The sequence below is a fragment of the Bombina bombina genome, chromosome 2, assembly GCF_027579735.1.
Source record: "Bombina bombina isolate aBomBom1 chromosome 2, aBomBom1.pri, whole genome shotgun sequence".
Lineage (NCBI taxonomy): Eukaryota > Metazoa > Chordata > Amphibia > Anura > Bombinatoridae > Bombina > Bombina bombina.
Genome location: NC_069500.1, coordinates 824,890,166 through 824,907,939, shown reverse-complemented (window position 1 = coordinate 824,907,939; position 17,774 = coordinate 824,890,166). Strand labels below are relative to the sequence as shown.

The 17,774-nt window shown below is 37.3% G+C and overlaps 1 protein-coding gene across 1 annotated transcript in view; it reads right to left on the bottom strand.

Annotated features, from left to right (window-relative positions):
- The window catches only part of ATP8B3 (ATPase phospholipid transporting 8B3), a 507,825-nt gene that overhangs the window by 265,598 nt on the left and 224,453 nt on the right, over positions 1-17,774 (bottom strand). The window contains 2 exon segments of the mRNA XM_053700104.1: positions 605-693; positions 10,294-10,452. Of these exon segments, the coding sequence (XP_053556079.1) occupies positions 605-693; positions 10,294-10,452 (248 nt within the window).

The window sequence follows — 17,774 nt, the reverse complement described above, 5'->3', positions numbered from 1 at the left end:
CCAGAAGGAAATAGGAATATAATAAAACTGTATTTTTTTTATTTAAAGAAAAGGGGATGAAAGAAAAAAAGAAAAAAAACATATCCTTAACAGATTTTACCATAGGCTTAGCATATGTTGCTACATACTTTTCCACTAGCTTGTATCTAATATTCTCAACTTACTTTGCTGCTCACATATTTCAACTTTTGCTTTTCCTTGAAGCTATTTTCTTGTGAGCTTTATTTAAATATATCCTAAATATAGTCTTAAAAAAACATAAAATAGAGGTTCTCCAACAGGGGCCCACGCGTGGCCCTGTCACATCACTGCTTACCTGCTTTCTACTATGTTACCGTACCTTTGCGGTCTACAAATGGACGCTTCTATCTTATAGTAGGTATAATGTTTGAGCAGAGTTTATTGCTTATATCTAATGGGTAATTTGTCATTTAACTGTTATATATACCTATACGACCTTGTTTTGGCAGCTTACTCTGTAACAATTTATTCTTCTTTTTATTATGTGTTGACAATTAACGATTGTTTGTTTTGAAAAGAACCTCAATAAAAATTTATTATTTAAAAAGTTTAATTTTTAATAATAAATTCTTATGACACTCACAATTATCACTAGATTGTTCATCATTCTGTCCAGTTTTGTCTTTTTTAATATCACTTTGCCAGAGTTCTTCATTATTTTGGAATCAAACCCTATGAAAAAGCACATGAAATATTAGTTAAATCTGGTAATCAATTAGCAGTAAGATGTTAATGAAGGGCAAAAATATTTTAGGTGTGTTAAGCTATTACAAAACAAATTATATAAAGCAAACATCAATCAGGTTAAAGGGATTTTCCAGTTAAAAAATGGCATGCACTTATACATTTAAGTGCCATAATAATTGAAAAACTATCTTATATTACTGTGTGTTAACCCCCACAAAGGGGTTGAAACACACCATAGAAGTGCGGCTGAGGACCTGTGGAACACTGCAGGTCCTGAGAGGAAACCACTGCTGATCAAATCAGCAGTGCTATTAGTGTAGGGTGAATACTCTTAAAATTAATGAACAAGACCATGCAATTTTTCTACTATTATGTTTAAAAAGCATGTCATTTTTGTATTAATGAATTCTGTGAACAAGAAAATCCCAAACAGAGGGGGCCTCCTAGTGTAACACTGTGATGTCACGTTAAAATATATAAATCTTGTTACAGAACTATACTCACAAATGTGGCAGCACTCTATTGTGCTGAGTAGGGCAGACTGCGATCTCTCTCTTTCCCAGCTCACTGATCTTTGGTGCAGGGAAGTGCTCCTCTTGATAACTCCTGATATCAGCTCAGGAACAAAGCAAGCTCAGGCTTACAGTGTAATAAAAAGGTATAGATTTAATAAAATTCTAACAATAAAAACTGAGGGTGTAGCAACTACCCAAAGTATATAAAAACAATGTGTCAGAACAGATTGCAATGCTTTTGTCAGCTGTTTCATCAGAGATGCCTTATTGTTGAAATTGTATTAAATATATACCATTTTATTACACTGGAAGCCTGAGCTTTGTTTGTTCCTGAGCTGATATCAGGAGTTACCAAGAGGAGCAGTTCCCTGCACCAAGGATCAGTGAGCTGGGACACAGAGATCCCAGTCTGCTCTTCTCAGCACAATACGGTGCTGCCACATTTGAGAGTATAGTTCTGTAACAAGAATGATATATTTTAACCGTGACATCACAGTGTTACACTAGGAGTGGTCCTCTATTTGTGATTTTCTTGTTCACAGAATTTATTTTTGGAGTGTGTATTACAAGAGGAGAAGCCCAGACCAGAGAGACTCAACATACGGAGTCTCAACCGGATCCACCATATTATGTGACTATATTCACAGTCTGTGCTATAATACAGATAAGGAACTTTACACCGGTTTTGCCAATATTTGTTCATATCTCTGTACCACAATACAATTGTTTATTATACTCTATAGTCATTGTTATACATAGTCATTGTGATATATTCAAAAGCAATTGTGGCTTGAAGGGATTTGTTTGCACCCCCTAGAGTTGAATCAAAGTATTGCTTTCAACATTATTCATTTTTGTATTACCTTCACTAGATAACCCACAAAGAGGTTAAAAACACACAGATAATGTTCTGCTAAAGTAGCCTCAAGCCTTACAGCTACTGACCAGGCTACAGAAAATCAGCCAATCAGTATTAGAAAGTTGCACAACCCCACAAATAAGCAGCTGTGTTCTGCTGCAAAAATAATGTTTGATAAGAGAATTAAATATCTAGGTAAAGCCCCACTTGGAACCTTCATCTGCTGTAACTTCAGACCTCTCGACTTTGTTTTATGTTCAGGATTTATACCAATGTCTATGCTCAATATCTCTACTATTAGTATTTACCGCCAGTGCTGGGCCCTATGCCATGAACTTGTCACCCTTTTTATAGAGTAGTACTTTATTGCATTTCCCCTGAGCACCTTCCTTTCGGCATCACAGAGTGCATCTCTTGTTCTGCAAAGCATCATTTCTCAAAAAATAGAAACATTTATTAAGGAAGAAAAAAAAATGCTTCTAAAAAGGAATTATTTTACCTTGAAGGACAAGATCTGTATTACAATAAAATAAATTGACTGTATGAGTTGCTTTGTTAATTTCTGGGAGACACAGAATGAGCGGTTACTGTTCCTGTTATCTGATACATTACTGAACAGATTAACTCAGATTTATTATAATATTTTGTTACCTAAATTAATTGCAGCACCAACGCAATAAATGAATACGCTGTTCTATTAAAATACACATTCGGCTAGATTACGAGTTTTTGTAGGTAATGGTGTGCGGTGCTAACGAGCCTTTTTTTCTCACCGCTCACTTAAGACAACGCTGGCATTGCGAGCTTTCTGCAACCCGGCGTTAGCCTCAGAAAAGTGAGCGATGAGCAAAATTTTGCTCCACATCTCACCTCAATACCAGCATTGCTTAAGTCAGCGGTAAGCTGGTGTAACGTGCTTGTGCACGATTTCCCCATAGGAAACAATGGGGCTGAGACGGCTGAAAAAAAAACCTAACACCTGCAAAAAAGCAGCGTTCAGCTCCTAACGCAGCTCCATTGTTTCCTATAGGAAAATACATTTTATGTCTACACCTAACACCCTAACATGAACCCCGAGTCTAAACACCCCTAATCTTACACTTATTAACCCCTAATCTGATGCCCTTGACATCGCCGACACCTGCATTATATTATTAACCCCTAATCCACCGCTCCTGACACCGCCGCCACCTACATTATACTTATGAACCCCTAATCTGCTGCCCCCAACATCGCCGACACCTACATTAAATTTATTAACCCCTACTCTGCCGCCCCCAACATCGCCGCAACCTAACTACAATTTTTAACCCCTAATCTGCCGCCCCCAACGTCGCCACCACCTAACTTCACTTATTAACCCCTAATCTGCCGCCCCCAATGTCACCGCCACCTACCTTCACTTATTAACCCCTAATCTGGCGCCCCCAACGTCGCCGAACCCTACATTTTATTTATTAACCCATAATCTGCCGCCCCCAACGTTGCCGCCACTATAATACATTTATTATCCCCTAAACCTCAGTCTAACCCTAACACCCCCCTAACCTAAATATAATTTAAATACATCTAAATAAAATTGCTATTATTAAATAAATCATTCCTATTTAAAACTAAATACTTACCTATAAAATAAACCCTAAGCTAGCTACAATATAACTAATAGTTACATTGTAGCTAGCTTAGGTTTTATTTTTATTTTACAGGCAAGTTTGTATTTATTTTAACTAGGTACAATAGTTATTAAATAGTTATTAACTATTTAATAACTTCCTAGCTAAAATAAGTACAAATTTACCTGTAAAATAAATCCTAACCTAAGTTACAATTACACCTAACACTACACTATCATTAAATTAATTACCTAAACTAAATACAATCAAATTCAATTAAATTAAAAAAACTAAATTACGGAAAAAAACAAACACTAAATTACAGAAAATAAAAAAATTAAAAATTTTTAAACTACTTACACCTACTCTAATCCCCTTAATAAAATTAAAAAAAAAAACAAAAAAAAAAATTCCCTACCCTATACTAAATTACAAATGGCCCTTAAAAGTGCCTTTTGTGGGGCATTGCCCCAAAGTAATTAGCTCTTTCACCTGTAAAAAAAAATACAATAACCCCCCCAACATTAAAACTCACCACCCACATACCCAACCCTACTCTAAAACCCACCCAACCCCCCTTAATAAAACCTAACACTACCCCCTTTAAGATCACCCTACCTTGAGACGTCTTCACCCAGCCGGGCACAAGTGGTCCTCCAGAGGGGCAGAAGTCTTCATCCGATTCATCCAGAAGAGGACATCCAGACCGGCAGAAGTCTTCATCCAGGTGGCATCTTCTATCTTCTTCCATCCGGAGCGGAGAGGGTCCATCTTGAAGACATCCGACGCAGAGCATCCTCTTCCATCCCACTGCGACTGAAGATTGAAGGTTCCTTTAAGTGACGTCATCCAAGATAGCGTCCCTTCAATTCCGATTGGCTGATGCAATCCTATCCGCCAATCGGAATTAAGGTAGGAAAAATCCTATTGGCTGATGCAATCAGCCAATAGAATTGAAGTTCAATCCTATTGGCTGATCCAATCAGCCAATAGGATTGAGCTCGCATTCTATTGGCTGATTGCATCAGCCAATAGGATTTTTCCTACCTTAATTCCCATTGGCTGATAGAATTCTATCAGCCAATCGGAATTGAAGGGACGCCATCTTGGATGACGTCACTTAAAGGAACCTTCATTCTTCAGTCGCCGTCAGATGGAAGAGGATGCTCCGCGTCGGATGTCTTCAAGATGGACCCGCTCCGCTCCGGATAAAAGAAGATAGAAGATGCCACCTGGATGAAGACTTCTGCCGGTCTGGATGTCCTCTTCTGGCCAGATCGAATGAAGACTTCTGCCCCTCTGGAGGACCACTTTTGCTCGGCTGGGTGAAGACGTCTCAAGGTAGGGTGATCTTCACAGGGGTAGTGTTAGGTTTTATTAAGGGGGATTGGGTGGGTTTTAGAGTAGGGTTGGGTGTGTGGGTGGTGGGTTTTAATGTTGGCGGGTATTGTATTTTTTTTTACAGGTAAAAGAGCTGATTACTTTGGGGCAATGCCCAGCAAAAGGCCCTTTTAAGGGCTATTTGTAATTTAGTATAGGGTAGGGAATTTTTTTTTTTTATTAGGGGGATTAGAGTAGGTGGAATTAGTTTAAAAAATTGTAATTTCTTTTTTGTTTTCTGTAATTTAGTGTTTTTTTTTTCGTAATTTAGTTTATTTTATTTAATTGAATTTAATTGTATTTAGTTTAGGTAATTAATTTAATGATAGTGTAGTGTTAGGTGTAATTGTAACTTAGGTTAGGTTTTATTTTACAGGTACTTTTGTATTTATTTTAGCTAAGTAGTTATTAAATAGTTAATAACTATTTAATAACTATTGTATCTAGTTAAAATAAATACAAACTTGCCTGTAAAATAAAAATAAACCCTAAGATGGCTACAATGTAACTATTAGTTATATTGTAGCTATCAAAGGGTTTATTTTATAGGTAAGTATTTAGTTTTAAATAGGAATAATTTAATTAATTGTAGTCATTTTATTTAGATTTTTAAAAACTATATTTAAGTTAAGGGGGCTGTTAAGGTTAGGGTTAGATTTAGATTTAGGGGTTAATACATTTAATATAGTAGCGGCGACATTGGGGGCGGCAGATTAGAAGTTAATAAATGTAGGTATGTGTCGGCAATGTTAGGGACGGCAGATTAGGGGTTAATAAAATGTAACTAGTGTTTGCAAGGTGGGAGTGCGGCGGTTTAGGGGTTAATACATTTATTTAAGTGGCGGCGATGTCCAGTCGGCACATTAGTGGTTAAAACTTTTATTTTAGTGTTTGCGATGTGGGGGGGGGGGCTCGGTTTAGGGGTTAAAAGATAGTTTATGGGTGTTAGTGTACTTTTGAGCACTTTAGTTAAGAGTTTTATGTTACGGCGTTAGCCCATAAAACTCTTAACTACTGACTTTTAAATGCGATAGGAGTCTTGACAGGAGAGGGTGTACCGCTCACTTTTTCCAGCAATCGTAATACCGGCGTTAGGAAAATCCCATTAAAAAGATAGGATACGCAATTGACGTAAGGGGATTTGCGGCATGCTAAAATCGCGGAAAAAATGTGAGCGGTACACCTGAGCCTGACTCGTAATACCAGCGGGCGTTAAAAAGCAGCGTTGGGACCCCTCAATGCTGCTTTTTAAGGCTAACGCAATACTCGTAATCTAGGCGTATGTTTGGTCTTTCATTTACTTACATTGTGTCACTTATAAACAGGTAACAAACAAGCTAGTTTGGGGACCAAAAAAAAAAAAGAATTCTAAGACATAAAAAGTTGTATCTACTTATTCCCAATAACTCTACTGCTGATAATGCATTATTTTGTAAAAATGCCAGAGAGTTATCTCTGCTAGAAGTAAGCTTTTTGAGCGTGTTGGGTTGTGCTCGTATTATGAGTTGAAATTAAACTGTTTTCGCTCTTGCGCTAACCCGACGAGCGCAAAAAAGTCAAACATTGAATATCATGCGTACAATAAGCTATTCCCCCTTAGAAGTCAATGGAGCAAAAAAAGCGGGCAAAAACCTAACACCCTACTAGCACAAACCCAATAGCATATTCTCAAGTTTGCTAACCAGTAAATTTAACCGATACTTATTAATTTTCTTCATTATTTAACAGGACAGTGTATTGTAATTGTATTCTTCTTTAATGTGTTTCCAATATTCAGTTTTGTGCTGGAGTGTATTAAATTAGTTAAATACAGCAAATTAACCTTTATTGTGCCATTTGAAACAGCTGATTGTTCCTGTTGTAATCCCCACCTATACTCAAAATTGTAATACTTCAGTATTGATTTAGAAAAGCTATGGCCTAGATTTAGAGTTTGGCGGTAGCCGTGAAAACCAGCGTTAGAGGCGGCGGTATTTGGAGTCACTGAAAAAAGGGTCTAACGCTCACTTTTCAGCCGCGACTTTTCCATACCGCAGATCCCCTTACGTCAATTGCGTATCCTATCTTTTCAATGGGATCTTCCTAACGCCGGTATTTAGAGTTGTTTCTGAAGTGAGCGTTAGACATCTAACGACAAAACTCCAGCCGCAGAAAAAAGTCAGTAGTTAAGAGCTTTCTGGGCTAACGCCGGTTTATAAAGGTCTTAACTACTGTGCTCTAAAGTACACTAACACCCATAAACTACCTATGTACCCCTAAACTGAGGTCCCCCCATATCGCCGCAACTCGATTAAATTTTTTTAACCCCTAATCTGCCGACCGCCACCTACGTTATACTTATGTACCCCTAATCTGCTGCCCCTAACACCGCCGACCCCTGTATTATATTTATTAACCCCTAACCTGCCCCCCTCAACGTCGCCGCCAGCTACTTACAATAATTAACCCCTAATCTGCCGACTGCAAAGCGCCGCCACCTACGTTATCCTTATGTACCCCTAATCTGCTGCCCCTAACACCGCCGACCCCTATATTATATTTATTAACCCCTAACCTGCCCCCCTCAACGTCGCCGACACCTGCCTACACTTATTAACCCCTAATCTGCCGAGCGGACCTGAGCGCTACTATAATAAAGTTATTAACCCCTAATCCGCCTCACTAACCCTATCATAAATAGTATTAACCCCTAATCTGCCCTCCCTAACATCGCCGACACCTAACTTCAATTATTAACCCCTAATCTGACGACCGGAGCTCACCGCTACTATAATAAATGGATTAACCCCTAAAGCTAAGTCTAACCCTAACACTAACACCCCCCTAACTTAAATATAATTTACATCTAACAAAATTAATTAACTCTTATTAAATAAATTAATCCTATTTAAAGATAAATACTTACCTGTAAAATAAATCCTAATATAGCTACAATATAAATTATAATTATATTATAGCTATTTTAGGATTAATATTTATTTTACAGGTAACTTTGTAATTATTTTAACCAGGTACAATAGCTATTAAATAGTTAAGAACTATTTAATAGTTACCTAGTTAAAATAATAACAAAATTACCTGTAAAATAAATCCTAACCTAAGTTATAATTAAACCTAACACTACCCTATCAATAAATTAATTAAATAAAATACCTACAATTACCTACAATTAACCTAACACTACACTATCAATAAATAAATTAAATACAATTCCTACAAATAACTACAATTACATAAACTAACTAAAGTACAAAAAATAAAAAAGAACTAAGTTACAAAAAATAAATTTTTTTTTACAAACATAAGAAAAATATTACAACAATTTTAAACTAATTACACCTACTCTAAGCCCCCTAATAAAATAACAAAGACCCCCAAAATAAAAAAATGCCCTACCCTATTCTAAATTAATAGAGTTAAAAGCTCTTTTACCTTACCAGCCCTGTAACTTAGTTCTTTTTTATTTTTTGTACTTTAGTTAGTTTATGTAATTGTAGTTATTTGTAGGAATTGTATTTAATTTATTTATTGATAGTGTAGTGTTAGGTTAATTGTAGGTAATTGTAGGTATTTTATTTAATTAATTTATTGATAGTATAGTGTTAGGTTTAATTGTAACTTAGGTTAGGATTTATTTTACAGGTAATTTTGTTATTATTTTAACTAGGTAACTATTAAATAGTTCTTAACTATTTAATAGCTATTGTACCTGGTTAAAATAATTACAAAGTTGCCTGTAAAATAAATATTAATCCTAAAATAGCTACAATGTAATTATAATTTATATTGTAGCTATATTAGGATTTATTTTACAGGTAAGTATTTATCTTTAAATAGGAATAATTTATTTAATAAGAGTTAATTAATTTCGTTAGATGTAAATTATATTTAAGTTAGGGGGGTGTTAGTGTTAGGGTTAGACTTAGCTTTAGGGGTTAATCCATTTATTATAGTAGCGGTGAGCTCCGGTCGTCAGATTAGGGGTTAATAATTGAAGTTAGGTGTCGGCGATGTTAGGGAGGGCAGATTAGGGGTTAATACTATTTATGATAGGGTTAGTGAGGCGGATTAGGGGTTAATAACTTTATTATAGTAGCGCTCAGGTCCGGTCGGCAGATTAGGGGTTAATAAGTGTAGGCAGGTGTCGGCGACGTTGAGGGGGGCAGATTAGGGGTTAATAAATATAATATAGGGGTCGGCGGTGTTAGGGGCAGCAGATTAGGGGTACATAGGGATAATGTAAATTGCGGCGGTTTACGGAGCGGAAGATTAGGGGTTAATAATATAATGCAGGGGTCAGCGATAGCGGGGGCGGCAGATTAGGGGTTAATAAGTGTAAGGTTAGGGGTGTTTAGACTCGGGGTACATGTTAGAGTGTTAGGTGCAGACGTAGGAAGTGTTTCCCCATAGGAAACAATGGGGCTGTGTTAGGAGCTGAACGCGGCTTTTTTGCAGGTGTTAGGTTTTTTTTCAGCTCAAACAGCCCCATTGTTTCCTATGGGGGAATCGTGCACGAGCACGTTTTTGAGGCTGGCCGCATCCGTAAGCAACTCTGGTATCGAGAGTTGCATTTGCGGTAAAAATGCTCTACGCTCCTTTTTGGAGCCTAACGCAGCATTTTTTTGGACTCTCGATACCAGAGTTAATTTTATGGTGCAGCCAGAAAAAAGCCCGCGTAGCGTTAACAACCCATCTACCGCCAAACTCCAAATCTAGGCCTATGTAAACACGGAGGTAAAAAAAAAAAAATCATGCTCCCAGTGGGAGTTTAAATAGAGAGGCACTAACAGGTTTATTTTCCATTGTTCCCCATAAGTGTTGGCATAGAGAGATAAAATAAGGAAGATTGTGGGTAAATAGAGAGACACAAGCTAATGAGGTCTGCTCACCCTGCAAACTCAGCGCCGTTTGATTGAGTTGTGGTCTCAATCAGCAGAAAGCTATTTTATATACAAAAATATATCTAAATTATAAAATTTCATTATTGGAAAACAATATTACAGTACACTGTCCCTTTACATAAATAAGCAGTTTAAAAAATAGCTTTAAAAAAAATAATCCCCAACGTGATTCACATATTTCTTCAGAGGAATAAGCAACTGATTGTTAAACTGCTTATTTGGTTACTTTAAATAATGGGGATTCTGAACACATAGGCAAAATCTACACGTTTATGGAGATTCTATATCTCAGATTAGGATTATATCTGTCTCCGTACCTGCATAAATGACCAATCCATAACACGTTTCAGTGTTCCGAATCCTGCAACCTCGCAATAAAATACTTTCATTATCCAAAGAAAACTTTGTGCTGTTCCACTCAAGAGTCCCTATAAAAGTATGCAGCCTGCTATTCGCCTCTTCACACGTTACTATACCTACATTATAAAACAAAAAAAGGTACAGAATTAAAAAAAATATAATAATTATGGGTATATCAGTAGAATGTATGTCCAATTATTGTTATGATTTCATAAACATTTACATTATTATTAACCCCTAAATCCCCGCCCTCCCGCCTCGCAAACACTATTTAAATATTATTAACCTCTAATCTGCCGTCCGCCCACACCGCCGCTATAATAAACATATTAACCCCAAAACTGCAAGCCCCCCACAACAAAATATACTAAAATAAACTATTAACCCCTAAACCAAAAGCCCCCCCACAAAAAAATAAACTAATTTAAACTAGCAACCCCTAAACCTGATGACCCCCTAACTTTACATTAAAATTACAATTTCCCTATCTTAAATTAAATTAAAACTTACTTGTCAAATTAAAAAAAAAAATTTAAACTAACAAACAATTAAACTATTATAATTATTAAACTAAAATTAAACTAACTACCAATTAAATAAAACTAAACTACCAATAAAAAATCCTAACACTACTCTAAAAATTACAAAAAGTATCTAATTACAAAAAACAAACACTACATTATGAAAAATAACAAACAAATTATCAAAAATAAAAAAGAATTACACCTAATCTAATAGCCCTATCAAAATAAAAAATCCCCCCAAAAATAACCCCCCCAGCCCACCATAAACTACCAATGGCCCTTAAAAAAGCCTTTTGTGGGGCATTGCCCCAAAGATATCAGCTCTTTTACCTGCAAAAAAAATACAACCACCCCCCCAACAGTAAAACCCAACTAACCCCCCCAAATAAAAAAGATATCTAAAATAACCTAAGTTAACCATTGCCCTGAAAAGGGCGTTTGTATGGGCATTGCCCTTAAAAGGGCACTTAGCTCTTTTACATTGCCCAAACCCTAATCTAAAAAAAACTCCACCCAAAAAAACCCTTAAAAAAACCTAACACTAACCCCCGACGATTCACTTACAGTTGTTGAAGTCCCGCTTGAAGGATCTTCATCCAGCCAGAGAAGTCATCATCCATGCAGCAAGAAGTCTTCATCCAGACGGCCTCTCTATCTTCATCCAGCCGGCGAACTCCTTATCCAGGCAGCAAGAAGTCTTCATTCAGGCGGCCTCTTTGATCTTCATCTAGCCGGCGCGCAGCAGGTCCTTTCCGGCGCGGAGCATCCTCTTCATACGTTCGCCGTTGCCTTACACTGAATCTTCAATGCAAGGGATGCGATTCAAGATGGCGTCCCTTGCATTCCTATTGTCTAAAAAATTTGAAACAGCCAATTTAGGGTTGCTAAAATTCTATTGGCTATTTAAATCAGCGACCGTATGAAGAGGATGTTCTGCGCCGGATGTCTTCAGGATGGACCCGCTCCGCACCTCCAGGATCAAGATAGAAGATGCCGCCTGCATGAAGACTTCTCGCCGCTTGGATCAGGACATCGCACGCCGGGATGAAGATTGATGAGGCCGCCTGTAAAAAGACTTCCCTGGTATGAAGATCAATCAAGTGGGACTTCAAGGCTTTTTTAAGGGTTTATTGGGTGGGTTTTATTTTTAAGTTTAGGGTCTGGGTAGTAAAATAGCTCAATTCCCTTTTAAGGGCAATGCCCATACAAATGCCTTTTTCAGGGCAATAAGTAGCTTAGGTTTTTTATTTTTTTTTATTTTGTGGGTTGGGGGGGGTGGCGGTTTGTAATGTTAGTGGGTCTTTGTAATTTATTTTAAATAAAAGAGCTGATATCTTTAGGGCAATGCCCTACAAAAGGCTCTTTTAAGGGCCATTGGTATTTTATTCTAGATTAGGTTTTTTATTATGGGGTGGTTTTTAGAATTTTTTTTTTATTTTTGATAATTTGTTTGTTATTTTGTGTAATGTATATTTTTTCTAGCAAAAGAGCTGTTTATCTCAGTGCAATGCCCTACAAAAGGCCCTTTAAGGCACCCCCAAAAGGCCCTTTTAAGGCCCCCTAGTAGTTTGGGGGGGTTGTATAGTGTTAGGGGGTGTTTGTATTCTTTTTGGAGCAAAAGAGCTGTTCATCTCAGGGCAATGCCCTACAAAAGGCCCTTGGTAGTTTATTCTAGAGTAGGGTTTTTTATTTTGGGGTGTTTTCTTTTAAGGGCATTAGAATAGGATTAATATTTATTTTTTGGATAATTTCATTTTTGTTGTTGTTTTATTTCACAGGTAAGTTTGTATTTATTTTAACTAGGTAGTTAGTTAAAATAAATGCAAACTTACCTGTGAATGTAGCTAGCTTAGGTTTTATTTCACAGGTAAGTATTTAGTTTTAATTAGTATTGTTTAGTTAATAATTGTAAATTTAATTTAGATCTAATTCAATTATGGTAAAATTAGGGGGGGGTAGGTTTAAACTGTATTTTTATTTCCCCATAGACATCAATGGGGCTGCGTTACAGGACTTTTGTTTCCGTGATCACAGGTGTTATTTAGGTTATTTTTTTGCCGGCTTTCCCCATTGATGTCTATGGGGAAATTGTGCACAAGCATGTCTCAGCAGCGCTCTGATTGTGTGCGGTATGGAACTCAATTCAACCATACCGCACGCAAAAGGTGTATGTTTAAAAACTTGTAATAGCAGCACTATAGGAAATGAAATAACGTAACTTTTGTTGCGTTCTGTAGCGCTCAAAACTCGTACTCTAGGTGAGAGACTTAAGATTGATTATTACATTTTTAAAGACTTTTCAATGTACTTCTATTAACTAATTTATAATAAGGTAGATTACAAGTTATGCGCAATAGCGGGTATTTAACAAACGCAACAAAAGTTGCATTATTTCACCCTCTATAGTGCAGCCATTACAAGTTTTCAAACAGCTGCCTTGTGCGTGCGATATGGTTCCGTTGAGCTCCATACCGCACAAAACACTATCGCTGTTTTGAAGTGCTCGTGTACGCTTTCCCCATAGACATCATTGGGGAGAGAGTGTTAGAAAAAAACATAACACCTTCGATTGCTGAATGAAAAGCTCCGTAACGCAGCCCCATTGATGTCTATGGGGAAAAAAAAGTTACGTTTAAACCTAACATAAAAACCATGAGGCCGAATTATCAAATGTCTGTCGGACCTGATCCAACAGTGTGGATCAGGTCCGACAGACATCGCTGAATGCGGAGAGCAATACGTTCTCCGTATTCAGCATTGCACCAGCAGTTCACAAGAGCTGCTGGTGCAACGCGGCCCCCTGCCGCCAGCAGGGAGGTGTCAATCAACCCAATCGTACTCGATCGGGTTAAATTGTGGCGATTCCTGTCCGTCTCATCAGAGCAGGCGGACAGGGTTATGGAGCAGCAGTCTTTAGACCGCTGCTTCATAACTGCTGTTTCTGGCGAGTCTGAAGACTTGCCGGAAACATGGGCCCTCAAGCTCCATTCGGAGCTTGATAAATGGGCCTCAATGTCTTAAAACTCCTAATCTGCTGCCCCTGATATCGCAGACACCTACATAAAGTTATTAACCCCATAATCTGCCACTCCCGACATCGCCACCACTATGAAAATTAATTAACCCCTATTCTGCCGCTCCCCGACACCACCGCCACTATAATAAACCTATTAACCCCTAAACCGCAAGCCCCCCACAATGAAATATACTAAAATTAAACGACTAACCCCTAAACCGAAAGCCCCGAACATTGCAATACACTAATTTAAAATAGTAACCCCTAAACCTAACGCCCCCTAACTTTATATTAAAATTACAATTTCCCTATCTTAAATTAAATTAAAACTTACTTGTCAAATTAAAAAAACTAAGTTTAAACTAATAATTAAACTAATATAATTATTAAACTAATATTAAACTAACTACCAATTAAAGAAAACTAAAATACACATTCAAAAAATTCTAACACTACTATAAAAATTACAAAGTATCTAATTACAAAAAATAAAAAATTCTAAATTACAAAAAATAACAAACTAAATTATCAAAAATAAAAAAGAATTACACCTATTCTAATAGCCCTATAAAAATAAAACAGCCCACCCAAAATAAAAAAAAACCCTAGCCTACAGTAAACTACCAATAAAGAAATCAACTATTTTACCTGTAAAAAAACACAAAGACCCCCTAACAGTAAAACCCACCACCCAACCAACCCCCCAAAATAATAAACCTAACTATAAAAAAAAACCTAAGCTACTCATTGCTTTGAAAAGGGCATTTATATGGACATTGCCCTTAAAAGAACATTCAGCTCTTTTGCTTGCCCTGAAAAGGGCATTCAGCTCTTTTAAGAAAAACCCAAACCCTAAACTAAAAAAAAAACCCACCCAAAAAAGTTTAAAAAATCCTAACACTAACCCTTGAAGATCCATTTACAGTTCCTGAAGTCCGGACATCCTGGCGGCGAGAGGTCTTCATCCATCCAGGCAGCACCATCTATCTTCATCCTGGTGGCATCTTCTTTCTTCATTGCGGCGGTGCGGAGTGGGTCCATCCTGAAGACCTCCAGCGCAGAGCATCCTCTTCATGCAGTCGCTGTTATATACTGAATCTTCAATGCAAGGGAACCTTTTCAAAATTCCTATTGGCTGATTTGATTTTTTAAATTCAAATCAGCCAATAGGATGAGAGCTGCTGAAATCCTATTGGCTGCTCAAATCAGCCAATAGGAGGAGAGCTACTGAAACTCTATTGGCTGATTTGAATAGCCAATATAATTTCAATACCTCTCATCCTATTGACTGATTTGAACAGCCAATAGTATTTCACTATATACATACATACTAGCTCTCATCCTATTGGCGGATTTGATTTTCCAAAGTCAAATCAGCCAATAGGAATGCAAGGGACGCCATTTTGAAAAGGCTCCCTTGCATTGAAGATTCAGTATACGGCAGCGACCGTGTGAAGAAGATGCTCATCGCCGGACGTCTTTAGGATAGACCCCCTCCACGTCGCCGGGATGAAGATAGAAGACGCCCCCGGGATGAAGATAGATGGCACCGCCTGGATGGATGAAGACCTCGCCGCCTCGATGAAGACCTCTCGCCACCTGGATGTCCGGACACTGTAAATGGATCTTCGGTAGTTAGTGTTAGGATTTTTTAAACTTTTTTTTTTCTTTTTTAGTTTAGGGTTTGGGCTTTTCTTAAAAAAGCTGAATGCCCTTCTCAGGGCAAGCAAAAGAGCTGAATGCCCTTTTAAGGGCAATGCCCATACAAATACCCTTTTCAGGGCAATGGGTAGCTCGGGATTTTGTTAGAGTTAGGTTTATTATTTTGGGGGGTTGGTTGGGTGGTGGGTTTTACTGTGTTTTTTTTTAACAGGTAAAACAGCTGATTTCTTTGGGGCAATGCACCACAAAAGGCCCTTTTAAGGGCTATTGGTAGTTTTTTGTAGGCTAGGGTTTACTTTTATTTTTATAGGACTATTAGATTAGGTGTAATTCTTTTATATTTTTTAAAATTTGTTTGTTATTTTTCGTAATTTAGCGTTTGTTATTTTGTAATTTTTTTTTTTTTTTTTGTAATTAGATACTTTGTAATTTTTATAATAGTGTTAGGATTTTTTTATGTGTATTTTAGTTTTCTTTAATTGGTAGTTAGTTTAATTTTAGTTTAATAGTTATATTAGTTTAATTGTTAGTTTAAACTTAGTTTTTTTAATTTGACAGGAAAGTTTTAATTTAATTTAAGATAGGGAAATTGTAATTTTAATATAAAGTTTGGGGGGGCGTTAGGTTTAGGGGTTACTAGTTTAAATTAGTTTATTGCGATGTGGGGGGCTTTTGGTTTAGAGGTTAATAGTTTAATTTAGTATATTTTATTGTGGGGGCTTGCGGTTTAGGGGTTAATAAGTTTATTATAGTGGTGGCGGTGGCGGGGAGCGGTGGAATAGGGGTTAATAACTTTAGTATAGTGGGAGCGATGTGGGCGGACAGCAGATTAGGAGTTAATCATATATAAATAGTGTTTGCGATGCGGGAGGGCGGCGGTTTAGGGGTAAACAGATAGTTTATGGGTGTTAGTGTACTTTACATATTTACAAATTATGAAACTGGCACTAGGAATAGTAGGTTTAGGGATAGGTAGATAAGTTATCCGGTGCTGACCCTAAATATATATATGCAAGAGGAGTTAGGTAAGGGAACCAAAAGGTTTAGGGTTTATTTAGCACTCATCCCTAAAAATGTAGAAGTTAAAAAATTGAATTTTTAATAATAACCATTTAAAAAACCAAGGAGAATCCTTGATAATGTACCCACGCTAAAACTGTGCACCTAGCCCCCCTGTTTCCTGGCCGATAGCAGCTCCCTCGGCTTCAGGTGTCAGGGACTAGGGACAGTATTAAAACCAATAGTAAGTGCACAACAAAGTGCTTACTGTAAGCACAAACGCGTTTCGGCTGTATTAATCAGCCTTTCTCAATGTGAACAAGTAAGCCGAGGCCCGGGTGCCACCCCTTTATATAGTGCTTGTAAAAAAGGTTCATAGCCAATCCCTATCTCTCATTAACGTCCGCCCATTCAGTGACCAATCAGGAGCGGTATGTAGTAGGCGCGATTGCCATTTGCGGCGTGATTGGATCCAACAATTTTAGACGTACCAATCATTAAGTCTGCAGTGCTACAAGGGGGACCGGCTGGTCTATCAGATATCGATCCTATGTAAATATCGTCATTGGATGTAAACAATGGCATAAATCCCTTTTTGCGACTAGTTACTGCTTAATCTATAGATCGTTATGTTATTATTCATATGTATGATTATTATACACACATCCATAGTCGTTATTTGCCGGCTTAGGTGCTGCATGGCTACATCAAAATCATGGTATTAAGCTAATGTGGCAACCCCTGTGTTATGTCAGTATATCATGTCCCTATCAAGGATTGATATGTACACATACAAGGTCGTTATCCAGCGGCTTAGGTGCTGCATGATTAGATCCAGTCCATGTTATGGAACATATGTGGCAACACCTATGTTAGTAGTTATGTGTTATCCTTCTATAGATATTTATTTATTCCTTAACGTATGGTCAATAAGAGCTTATTCTCCCTATGTTGGTTTAATACAGTATCCTTTCTGTTCAGTACGCTGTAATTCTGTACTGTGTGAGCTTTCATAGTAGAGATTACTATTATCTTATTTCCCAAACATATTTCCTACCTCTCATTGTACACCTTAGTATGTTCCGAATTACCAGAGCATATACAGATTTATAATAAAACATAAGTTTTTTATTTATTATCATATTAAGGCCCAATATACTTGTTTCGGAGTACGGAGTTTTACTTGGTTGTACCTGTGGTTCATTTTCTGAACTTACTATACATATTCTCCTATTCA